Raw genomic sequence first — 13101 nt, 5'->3', positions numbered from 1 at the left:
TATCTTTTAAACAAATCAGGCTCATAGGTTTAAATAAAAAGATATTGGTTTTGTAGCAGTAGCTGAAACATTCTAATCTTGATACAAACTCCCAGGTCGACTCCATGTGTTTTATTTCAAGAGCCTATTAGACATATTTTTTTTAAGTGCTTGAAAGCATGGTTTATTCATTTATTTAGTGTATAGAAACAATGCAAATACTAGGCATTGTTTGCCATGATAGTTATTAAAATTTCATTTGTATCGTAATGAATAATCAACATGTATCCTGTATGAAATTAAAGTATTGCCTTTTTCTGAGTATGTTCGCATTGGGCGACTGCTACGTATGGCTTTTTATCAATTACCATCAATAATAGCAATTAAAATCTCATTTTATGTATACCAAGAAGCAAATAAATGAGACTGTTCAGAGTTAATTCAGCAGAAAATGTCATCAAGTTTGCAGATGAGCTTCCGTAATTCAAGAACCAACGATGCACCCAATCCATCGATTCATCCGTTCCATGTGATGGAGCACAAACGGCCACATTTCGGGGCATTCTTCTGGGAAATCAGCTCTCGTTATCGCTGCCGAAGTGTGAGTTCAGCAACCTCTCACGCCGTCGCCACTACCGGAAAGCGAACAACGACGTCACGTCCAAGTCACTCCCGCTGGGTCACGGTATTGAAAGTCACGTAAGAATGATATGGAATTGGGTTGGATTCCAGAACTGAGTAATATCGCCACGTTTCGGCTTAATTTGTGAAGAAAATTCGAAGTAATGAAGTCTGAAGTCTGAAGGATGAGTGGGTTCTAGAGCTAATCAGATAACAGGTTTCCAGGCCAAAATATAAAACCACCATAACACAAATATACCCTCCATAAGAACCCCTTTTGGTGTAGATGGTGCTACCGCGGGGGTGCTCAAATCTTCACACACAGAGGTATGGTAACGGAGGAAATGGTGTGATATTAATGAGACTGGCAGTGCACCTCCTGTCCCCGCACCGTTTCCTACCGTTGCACCATCTTTAATATCGCCCCGTCTCCTGTCGTGCACCCCCTGCCCTTGAACCCCATCTGTCCCCGCTCCGCCTCTGTCCCCGCACCGTCTCTGTCCTCGCACCGTCTCACGTCCCCACACTGCCTCTATCCCCGCCCCGCCCCTGTCCCCGCACCGTCTCTGTCCTCGCACCGTCTCTGTCCTCGCACCGTCTCTGTCCTCGCACCGTCTCTGTCCTCGCACCGCCCCTGTCCCCGCACCGCCCCTGTCCCCGCACCGTCTCTGTCCTCGCACCGTCTCACGTCCCAACACTGCCTCTGTTCCCACACCGCCTCTGTCCTCGCACCGTCTCACGTCCCCGCACCGCCTCTGTCCCCCGCACTGTCTCTGTCCTCGCACCGCATCTGTCCCCCGCACCGTCTCTGTCCTCGCACCGTCTCTGTCCCCGCACCGTCTCTGTCCTCGCACCGTCTCTGTCCACGCACCGTCTTACGTCCCCGCACCGTCTCTGTCCTCGCACCGTCTCTCGTCCCCGCACCGCCTCTGTCCCTGCACCGCCTGTCCTCGCACCGCCCCTGTCCCCGCACTGTCTATGTCCTCGCACCGTCTCGCGTCCCCGCACCGCCTCTGTCCTCGCACCGTCTCTGTCCCCGCACCGTCTCACGTCTCCGCACCGTCTCTATCCCCGCACTGCCTGTCCCGTACCGTCTCTGTCCCCGCACCGTCTCACGTCCCCGCACCGTCCCTGTCCCCGCACCGTCTCTGTCCCCGCATCGTCTCTATCCCCGCACTGCATGTCCCGTACCGTCTCTGTCCCCGCACCGTCTCACGTCCCCGCACCGTCCCTGTCCCCGCACCGTCTCTATCCCCGCACCGTCTCACGTTCCCGCAACGCCTCTTTCCCCCGCACCGTCTCTGTCCCCGCACCGCCCCTGTCCCCGCACCGTGTACTGCCAACACGGTCTCCGTGGAACAACACATTGATAGGAAAAACGGCTGTGTTGAAGAATCCATGCATCTTTTACTGATGCTTGTTCATGTATAACCCATTGATAAAGTAACATGAAATGCAACGGAATGAAACGTTTTAACTTCATTGCCACTGTTCCATGACAATAACTGGAATGTGACACGCGAATTACACCCCCACACTGTCGTTCGACCTTATCCTTTCGCATGATTCAGAGTTAGCCCCCCTTAAATATGGTATCCCGGATGTCACGTTTGTCTCTGAGAGCCCGATTCACTGGCCAGTGGGTGATTGAGGGAGTGTCAATGTACACCGCTTTCAGCAATATTTCAAGATTATCAGAAATGAACGGACTGATATTGGGAAAAGAGAGCGGAAAAGAACAGTGAAGATCAAGAGAGAGAGAGAGAGAGAGAGAGAGAGAGAGAGAGAGAGAGAGCGAGCGAGCGAGAGAGAGAGAGAGAGAGAGAGAGAGAGAGAGGGAGAGAGAGAGAGAGAGAGGAAAAGGGGAGTGAGGAATGAGACAAAGAGGATGAGGGGAGTGAGGAATGAGAGAAAGAGGAAAAGGAGAGTGAAGAATAAGAGAAAGAAGAAGAGGGGAGTGAAGAATAAGAGAAAGAAGAAGAGGGGAGTGAAGAATGAGAGAAAGAAGAAGAGGGGAGTGAAGAATGAGATAAAGAAGAAGAGGGGAGTGAAGAATGAGAGAAAGAAAAAGAGGGGAGTGAAGAATAAGAGAAAGAAAAAGAGGGGAGTGAAGAATGAGAGAAAGAAGAAGAGGGGAGTGAAGAATGAGAGAAAGAAGAAGAGGGGAGTGAAGAATGAGAGAAAGAAGAAGAGGGGAGTGAAGAATGAGAGAAAGAAGAAGAGGGGAGTGAAGAATCAGAGAAAGAAAAAGAGGGGAGTGAAGAATAAGAGAAAGAAGAAGAGGGGAGTGAAGAATGAGAGAAAGAAGAAGAGGGGAGTGAAGAATGAGAGAAAGAAAAAGGGGAGTGAAGAATGAGAGAAAGAAGAAGAGGGGAGTGAAGAATGAGACAAAGAAGAAGAGGGGAGTGAAGACTGAGAGAAAGAAGAAGAGGGGAGTGAAGAATGAGTGAAAGAGGAAAAGGAGAGTGAAGAATGAAAGAAAGCAGAAGAGGGGAGTGAAGAATGAGAGAAAGAGAAAGAGGGGAGTGAAGAATGAGAGAGGGAGTGAAGAATGAGAGAAAGAAGAAGAGGGGAGTGAAGAATGAGAGAAAGAAGAAGAGGGGAGTGAAGAATGAGAGAAAGAAGAAGAGGGGGTGAAGAATGAGAGAAGGAAGAAGAGGGGAGTGAAGAATGAGTGAAAGAGGAAGAGGGGAGTGAAAAATTAGAGAAAGAGAGGAAGTGGAGGGAGTTTACACGTCAACTGATCTCCATAAAATTCGACACTAAGCCGGCTTCCAATGCTGGTGTAAGGAGATATGGAGCATGGATTAAGTCCGACCCAGGAATCTCATCACTACTCCCCTACCCCGTAACAATGATGTCAGTAGCTTGTTTAGGGCAGCTCTCGAGATAGTCACTTGGCCTCGAGAGGTGTTCCACACACGCATAATGAGGATCCTTTCACACTCATTTACCACACGCATCCCGTCAACGAGGTGTATGGTGATTGATCATACGTTCAGCTTACATGAGATGGTATTTATAAGAAAGTCATGAGACGGAAATAGACTTGTGTGTTATCAAATACTATTCTAGTTGTTTAATAACTTGCCACTGATGTACACCTTTCCTTCTGCATGTACTCGGTCAGCATATGCTGTGTGAGAGTTCGCAGGGGACAAATTAACTCACAACGACCCGTCACACACCTAACCAAGTGTTAATAACTATATTACCATTCATGGTCGGTCAGTTGCTCGATTTCAGCTGCAGTATTATTCGTCACCTCTCGCCCCTTTCCGAAACCTGCAAAGAAAATAAGTCCTCTTATCGATCAGTGTTATGTGCGAAAAACACGACGAACCAATCCGAATGCGCCTGAGATTACGTTTTTGTCAAGAATACTTCTTACAACCTATTTTCGAAATATACTCAAGTCCATAAGAAACGTAACACATGGAAACGATGTTTAGGAGATCATAAATATTATGACGCAACCATATGCATAAACAATCGACTAAACTCAACAAGCACATGCATAAACAATCGACTAAACCCAACAAGCACATGCATAAACAATCGACTAAACCCAACAAGCACATGCATAAACAATCGACTAAACCCAACAAGCACATGCACAAACAATCGACTAAACCCAACAAGCACATGCATAAACAATCGACTAAACCCAACAAGCACATGCATAAACAAACGACCATATCCAACAAGCACATGCATAAACAAAGGGAGCAACATGACATCATGAAGTGTCTGAATGGGTAAAATCCCGTGTTTTACTACCTACAAAAACTGTACGTGCACTTTGGCTATAACAATGAACCCAAACATCACTAGAGCATGCACATCAATAGAAAACACCCCACATAGTGGCACCGCTCGCTGCAGAACAACGCGATCGAACAACTGGAATACTCCAGCTAGGGGCATCCAACCCCACGTTACATTAGCCTTTGGCTGTTGCAGTTGGTAACTTGATGAATCGCTTCACACAGACTTCTGACTTCTGACAGTCCTAGAACAGGCAGACCAAGCCCACAAGTCCGCATGAAGACCGATATCTATGGACGTTTTTTTACGGTGACGTCATCAGCGAATCGTGTGAGTCAAGAGACAGCAACAAGACGACTGCATGCTGCTGGTATCAAAGTCGACAAACCTTATAGAGGGGCAACATTGACCAACAGACGTCGTTAGGCAAGATTATCATGGGCTAGACGTGTTAGGCGTTGGCAATTATGCGATTGGCGAAGGATCTTCTCGGACGGGAGAAGGTTCTGCCTCCCCAAGACTGATGGAAGGGCGAGAGTTTACAGACGTACAGGGGAACGCACAGCTCGTTGCTTTCAAGAAAATGAGTCCAACCGAAGTGGCAGCGTCATGATGTGGGTGACATCTCGGACGACAGGACAACCAGACTCGTCATTAATGGTAACCTATCTGCTCTGAGATACAGGGATGGAGTCCTAAACAACATCCACAGGAGCCCTTTTCCAAAATGATAACACCAGACCCATCATTACGAGTGTGTCAGGATTTCTTCAACCAGAATAACGTCAACGTCTTGCCAGGGCCTGTACGCTCTCCAGACAGGCACCCCTCGAGCGTGTGTAGGGCCACCTTGGCCTCCAGATTCGATTGAGACAGCAGCCACCTCTCAACACACATCACTTGGCACAAGGTCTGTCAAAGGAACAGCAAGGCATCCCAAATGATGTCACCAGAAGATTCACTACATCGATTCTAAATCGTGTCTTCACTTTTATTCATGCTGAGGTGGTCACACACGACATCGCAGACATTTTTCATGTTGAGAATTGACTTTTTATTGACTTCAGTGTTGGACATTTCGTTATGAAAATTCCATTTTAGAACCCTTGTGTGACTTTTCGGTCTTTACGTCTCAGTTATAGTAACCTACAGCTTGTGTTGAATCTTACAGCTTGTGTTGAATCTTACAGCTTGTGTTGAATCTTAAGCTTGTGTTGAACGATCTTTGTATTTGATTTACGTAACAATTGCAAACACAATTTCCGTCACATTACATTTTGGTTTGATACAACTGATATTTGTTGCACACATGTAAAATTTCCTTTGCCCTTGAGTATAGTGTGTAGCTAACATGCAAATGGATGACATATAAATGGATGCGATATAAATGAATGACTTCTTGTATGGTAATATATAGTAAGCGATAATCTGTGGTGTAAGGGGGCACGGGTGGCCCAGTCGTCTAAGGCGCCGCGATTCGATGTGCAGAGCTGCGTCCCTTGGGAACTCCTGAAACCTATGATTGTGGGTTCGAATCCCGGTTCGCCTCGATTATGTTTCTAGGTTTGTCAGCACCATACCCATACACAACTCACTCTTCCAGGTGTATGGTTACAATTTAATGGCCTTTAAAACAAGTGAACTAAACATTCAACCAATCATTAAGCAGGAAACGGGAACTGTGACGTATGGAGGGGTATATTTTGTTTTGCATAATGACTTATGGCAATGACCACAACAGATTACCTCGGTCATACACAGCTGCGTACATGAAGAAACATGAAAAGAGTAACAAAAGTAACGTCAGTCCATTGTGTAAAAACAAACAAAACAGACAAAACATTCAGAAAACGATACAAACAAAAATGGCTTATCAGGGCCTATGGCTGACAGGAAGTCAAGGCAAAATGTTTCTTTGTGGTTATATTTGTTGGCAGGAATTTCCAAAATAGAATGCGAAGGGGAAAGTTATGCTCACGATATAGTTGTTTGTTTTTTCTAGCCGACATCAGTGCCTTCAATATTACCAAGACAAAGCGCCATCGCCATATACAAAGAAAACACGCGAAAATGAGAAGAGAATATTGCCGACTCAATGGGCACGTCCCAGAGCCCAAATTGAATACCCGGGTTTCCAATGTCTTCATCTAATATATCTTAATCGATGAGACCGCGAAAGACGATATCTTCACACACTAAAGTGGTATTAAAAAACAACACAGATGAAGATGTAACAGAGACTGAAGTAAACAGAAACGCATATATGGGCACGTGTACTGATATAAATAGACAACATGTAAATAGGGACAGACTCTGATATAAACAAACCCAAACACATACCGATATACACAGACACGTGCAGACACGGATACTGATATGAACAGACACACGTATACAGACACGGAGGCTGATATGAACAGACACACGTATACAGACACGGAGACTGATATGAACAGACACACGTATACAGACACGGAGACTGATATGAACAGACACACGTATACAGACACAGATACTGATATGAACAGACACACGTATACAGACACAGATACTGATATGAACAGACACACTTATACAGACACAGATACTGATATGAACAGACACACGTATACAGACACGGAGGCTGATATGAACAGACGCACATATACAGACACGGAGACTGATATGAACAGACACACGTATACAGACACGGATACTGATATGAACAGACGCACGGATACAGACACAGATACTGATATGGACAGACGCACGGATACAGACACGGATACTGATATGAACAGACGCACGGATACAGACACAGATACTGATATGAACAGACGCACGGATACAGACACGGATACTGATATGAACAGACGCACGGATACAGACACAGATACTGATATGGACAGACGCACGGATACAGACACGGATACTGATATGAACAGACGCACGGATACAGACACGGATACTGATATGAACAGACGCACGGATACAGACACGGATACTGATATGAACAGACGCACGGATACAGACACAGATACTGATATGAACAGACGCACGGATACAGACACGGATACTGATATGAACAGACGCACGGATACAGACACGGATACTGATATGAACAGACACACGTATACAGACACGGAGACTGATATGAACAGACACACGTATACAAACACGGATACTGATATGAAAAGACGCACGGATACAGACACAGATACTGATATGAACAGACGTACGTATACAGACACAGATATGAACATACACAGATACCGATATGAACAGACGCACGTATACAGACACGGATACTGATATGAACAGACGCACGTATACAGACACAGAAGCAGACACAGATGTAGACACCTCGACACAGAAGCAGACACAGATCTAGACACCTTCAAACACAGATGCAGATACAGATGTAGATGTAGACATCTGTAGACACAGACGTAGACCGCTATAGACGTAGATACCTCCAGACATGTATAGACACAGACGTCGACCGCTATAGACGTAGATACCTAAAGACATCTATAAAAAGAGACGTAGACCGCTAAAGACGTCGATACCTACAGACATCTATAGACACAGACGTAGACCGCTATAGACGTAGATACCTACAGACATCTACAGACACAGACGTAGACCGCTAAAGACGTGGATACCCACAGACATCTATAGACACAGACGTAGACCGCTATGGACGAAGATACCTACAGACATCTACAGACACAGACGTAGACACCTACAGACATATGTAGACACAGACGTAGATACCTACAGACATCTACAGACACAGACGTAGATCGCTATAGACTTAGATGCCTACAGACATCTACAGACACAGACGTAGACCGCTAAAGACGTAGACACCTACAGACATCTATAGACACAGACGTAGATACCTACAGACATCTCCAGACACAGACGTAGACCGCTATAGACGTAGACACCTACAGACATCTGTAGACACAGACGTAGATACCTACAGACATCTACAGACACAGACGTAGACCGCTATAGACGTAGATGCCTACAGACATCTACAGACACAGACGTAGACCGCTATAGACGTAGATACCTACAGACATCTACAGACACAGACGTAGATACCTACAGACATCTGTAGACACAGACGTAGATACCTACAGACATCTCCAGACACAGACGTAGACCGCTAAAGACGTAGACACCTACAGACATCTATAGACACAGATGTAGATACCTACAGACATCTCCAGACACAGACGTAGACCGCTAAAGACGTAGACACCTACAGACATCTATAGACACAGATGTAGATACCTACAGACATCTCCAGACACAGACGTAGACCGCTAAAGACGTAGACACCTACAGACATCTATAGACACAGATGTAGATACCTGCAGACACTTATAGACACAGACGTAGACCGCTATAGACGTAGATGCCTACAGACATCTACAGACACAGACGTAGATACCTACAGACATCTATAGACACAGACGTAGACCGCTAAAGACGTAGACACCTACAGACATCTATAGACACAGATGTAGATACCTACAGACATCTCCAGACACAGACGTAGACTGCTAAAGACGTAGATACCTACAGACATCTCCAGACACAGACGTAGACCGCTAAAGACGTAGACACCTACAGACATATATAGACACAGACGAAGATACCTACAGACATCTGTAGACACAGACGTAGATACCTACAGACATCTCCAGACACAGACGTAGACTGCTAAAGACGTAGATACCTACAGACATCTATAGACACAGATGTAGATACCTACAGACATCTACAGACACAGACGTAGACCGCTAAAGACGTAGACACCTACAGACATATATAGACACAGACGAAGATACCTACAGACATCTGTAGACACAGACGTAGATACCTACAGACATCTACAGACACAGACGTAGACCGCTAAAGACGTAGATACCGACAGCCCTCTTCAGACACAGGCGTAGACATTTACTGACTGCTATAGTGGATATCGACACGGACGAAGAGTGCTACCGAATATGCAGATTCATACCTAAGTGGACAGACAGATTCAGATACAAATATAGATAGATGCACCTTACATGTAGAGAGTCAAATACAAATACAAACGTGGACAGCTACAGACACAGATGTATGACAACTACAGGCACAGATCTAAGCCTTCACAGACACATGTAGACACTTACAGACAGCTACCGACACAGACTGAGACAGCTACCGACACAGATGAAGATACCTACAGACATTTTATCTGTCTACAAGTCTGTGTCTGCATCTGTCTATGGACAGCTACAGACACAGACAAAGACGTGTAGACAGATAAAATTGCTCACAAAGAACTGGACAATACAGTTACACAAGATGTCAACTTTCATAAGTCACATATGCAGATATAGAAGCCTAGGTACTCAGAAGTAATCAGACACTGCGCCACGTGTACTGACTCAGACAAGCCGGTCCGACACAGTCCCAGACGGGTGCATCACGTGAAAATGAAATCGTTTATCAAGCACCTAATTAATATGATTTTACAAAAACCGGATTGTTAAACTAACCAAATTGGGATCACAGATAAACCCTTCAGTAAACAGCTTATTATTAATACTGCTTTTGACATATTCATTAGTTTGTTTAATAAAGACTTCTGGAAATATAGAAATAGACTTGCATAATATCCGGCTCGATATTGCTTGCTAAGGGTATAGGATTTCCAAGGTATTCAATCTCACTCACAAGACCTGGTTTCTAACAAAAGCAAATATTGGACTTTGAGAGTCGTTGAATTTGGGCATTTTTATCACGTAGTGATAGCAAGCAAAATCAGCTCATGTCGCTCCCGAGTCGATATCTATAGTCTATCAGCGCCCGTTACCCACCTTCTCCCACCACAATACAGTCGCGACATAAGCAAATGGTTTCAACATTTCTTAGTTCTTTCAAAGTCCGGGTGAACGAGAAAGGGGCCGGCTGTGTCTCGGATAGGGGTCCTGCCGCGCCAAGGGGTCCCGCTGTTGATTTAGATCTCCCGTCTCCTTGGTGTTTAGGGGGGCAGGGTGGAGATGGCGGGTATTTCTGAGCTACCCGAGAGCAGGGCTTCTATTGGGGGTACTTAGACCGTGCGGGGAGACTCTTTAAATCAGGGGTGGGGGGTTGCGGGGTAGGGGGGTCGGGTGACTCATAGCTCTGCGGTCAATACGACCACCTACCCGTTGAATCACGGGCTGTACCAGATTTGAATTTAAATATGTTCTAGATCGCGAGGTGTCTGGTGTTTGGTACTCGCATAATTACATGGCAAGGAGGGTCATATAACCCTTTCTAGTCTTCTTTTCACGCCAAGCGGTATGCTTTATGTATCATTTTCATAAATAACGGCTTCTGAAACCAGGCTATGTTTGATGGGGATTGATTTGAAACATGTGGTATTGGCACACAATATGTTATTGTCAGAGTGAGTAGACAAATAATGATTTGTCCTCCTTTTTTCTAACTAAAGACACAGACATGACACTTCAGATATGATAGATGGCTTTACTCTGGGGTATAAGGTCCACGGTGCAATTTAAAACATAAAACGTAATTACCACGACGTGAAAATATATACGACACGAAAAATGCCGAAATGTTATTTGATAATTATATCTTGCTGGGTTTTATATTTAGTTATTCTACGATATTAAGAGAATTATAATAGCACGCCTTACGTCATACTGTTGAATCATTTACCGATTTTTGGTTCCTTTGCTTCCTACTGTGGATACAGAACGTATGTTTTATGTTTTTAGTTAATATGTTGACAGGTATAAACTGCCGGGCCAAAGAAAGTATACACTTGAATACTGGATTTGACCAAAACATTACAAACGTGATCAAACTTTACTAAGCGGAAAACAGTCGCCGACACAATGCAAACTTAAGGTCCAAAAACACAACTATGAAACCCGTATAAAATACATCACCATAGAATAACCATTTCTTGTTTGTTTCATATTTAGCGACCATCAAATATTGGTGTATACTTTTTGTCCGACTGTTTATAACATTTTCATTGACAGTAATATATACATTTCAAAGATGTAGAAATCTATAAAAGTTAGGTTGACTTCACAAAGATTGCTACAATTTCAATATGGACACAAACTTGATAGGCCTGTTGAAATATGACAGAATGCAGTGACTGCATAATGCTGCATGGAATATGCATTTAGTTGTTTGTTTAGTGATAAGAACACAAGGTCTTTGCATAACTACACGATACAATCATATATCTGAACACACCCGTCGTTGACCCCTGGCCAACACCGTGTGCAGGGTAGAAGCCGGGTGCTCCAATTCCCACGATGTCATTTGACACAGACTCTCATATAATGAGCATTGTTGTGTAGGGGGCTAGGAAGTACGGCAAAACGTCAATTTTTATTATTATTCATTCATTCATTCATTCATTCATTCATTCATTCATTTCAATGCAAAACGTTAATTTCATTTATTTTATTTAATCATTTATTTACACATTCATTCAACGACGAAATGTTTATTCATTCATTTATCCATCCATCAATTCATGAATTAATTTATCTTTTCCTTTTCCTTCTTCAGTAAGACTTTCATCCGTTCAATTCTTTCGTTTATTTATTTATGCATTTATTAGCAAAGAAGTATAGAATTGATACTGATACACCACAAATTTGACCATTCCTAATGTTATCCCACAAAGGGAGATCACCGGGCAACAAAGTACAATCTCATGTTCTCATTATTTACATGAATATCAGAAATATATCCCGGTATGCATCAAAATGGTCTTTTAAGCAAATGTTTGATTATTGCCATCGCTGTATACTGGAATATATATTAGACTGCTGGGAAAAAAGTATACACTTGATAATTGGATTTGACCTCAAAATTTTTTCAAACGTCATCAAAACGTTACTAGGCCGAAAACTGCATACCTGACGTCCATAGAGCATCTGTGATGCTCGTATAAAATACATCACCATCGAATAACCATGTCTTGTTTTTTTCATGTTTAGCCACAATCAAACATGGGTTTATACTTTGTTTTGGCCGGCAGTTTAGTACGTGATGAGGTCTGCAATAAGGCACATTGATAGTCTGTATGTCAGACACTATTGCTATCGGTTTAGGAATTTTGGCAAAAAGAAAGTATAAAAGATAACTGGAGCTACGTTTACCTTTATAAAAGCGAGAATTAGGCATACTGAACTATTCATGTTACGTTGAAGTATTCTTAAACAGTAACAGCCCACATTCCTCATCTCTCGATTGCTCTGAAAGCAACATTTATGTGTGGTATTTGAATCTCGTCAAGAGAGTATCCCTATTCGGTTTGGTTGCTATATATTTTTGTAAAGCAAAAGAAAACTAAAACTATCAAATACCCAGTAATGTTTCATATATAAGTACACATACATAAAACTGAAAGAGCGGGGACAGAAATGTTATTTTACCAGTTACATATTACAAAGTGAGCGAGTAAGGTATTACGCCGCTTTTGTCAAAATTCCAATCATACGGTAGGGGACACCAAGAATGGACTTCACACATTGTACCAATATTGGGAATCGAACCCGTTACTTTCAGCCTGAATAGCGAGTGCTTTAAACCTCAAGTCTACCCGACCGGCCAATATTGAATTCGAACCTCGAACTAACTTTCTGGTCGATGTTCTTGACCTTATGTGTTGCAGTGACAAACAGTGAGACCGACCTGTGACCTCACATC

The 13101-nt window shown here is 43.7% G+C and overlaps 2 protein-coding genes across 2 annotated transcripts; both read left to right on the top strand.

The window, feature by feature from the left end:
- Positions 1-430: 430 nt before the first annotated feature.
- On the top strand, positions 431-1970 carry LOC125371731 (vegetative cell wall protein gp1-like). The gene is made up of 2 exons (XM_048380417.1): positions 431-580; positions 972-1970. The coding sequence occupies exons 1-2, from the start codon at positions 431-433 to the stop codon at positions 1968-1970; spliced, it is 1149 nt and encodes a 382-aa protein (XP_048236374.1).
- A 518-nt stretch (positions 1971-2488) lies between these two features.
- Positions 2489-2956, top strand: LOC125371730 (protein PXR1-like). The gene has a single exon (XM_048380409.1). The coding sequence runs from the start codon at positions 2489-2491 to the stop codon at positions 2954-2956; it is 468 nt and encodes a 155-aa protein (XP_048236366.1).
- The last annotated feature ends 10145 nt before the right edge of the window (positions 2957-13101 follow it).

This window comes from Haliotis rufescens, unplaced genomic scaffold, assembly GCF_023055435.1.
Source record: "Haliotis rufescens isolate VD_foot unplaced genomic scaffold, xgHalRufe1.0.p SCAF_1, whole genome shotgun sequence".
NCBI classification, from domain to species: Eukaryota; Metazoa; Mollusca; class Gastropoda; order Lepetellida; family Haliotidae; genus Haliotis; species Haliotis rufescens.
This window is presented reverse-complemented; position numbering and strand designations above follow the sequence as displayed.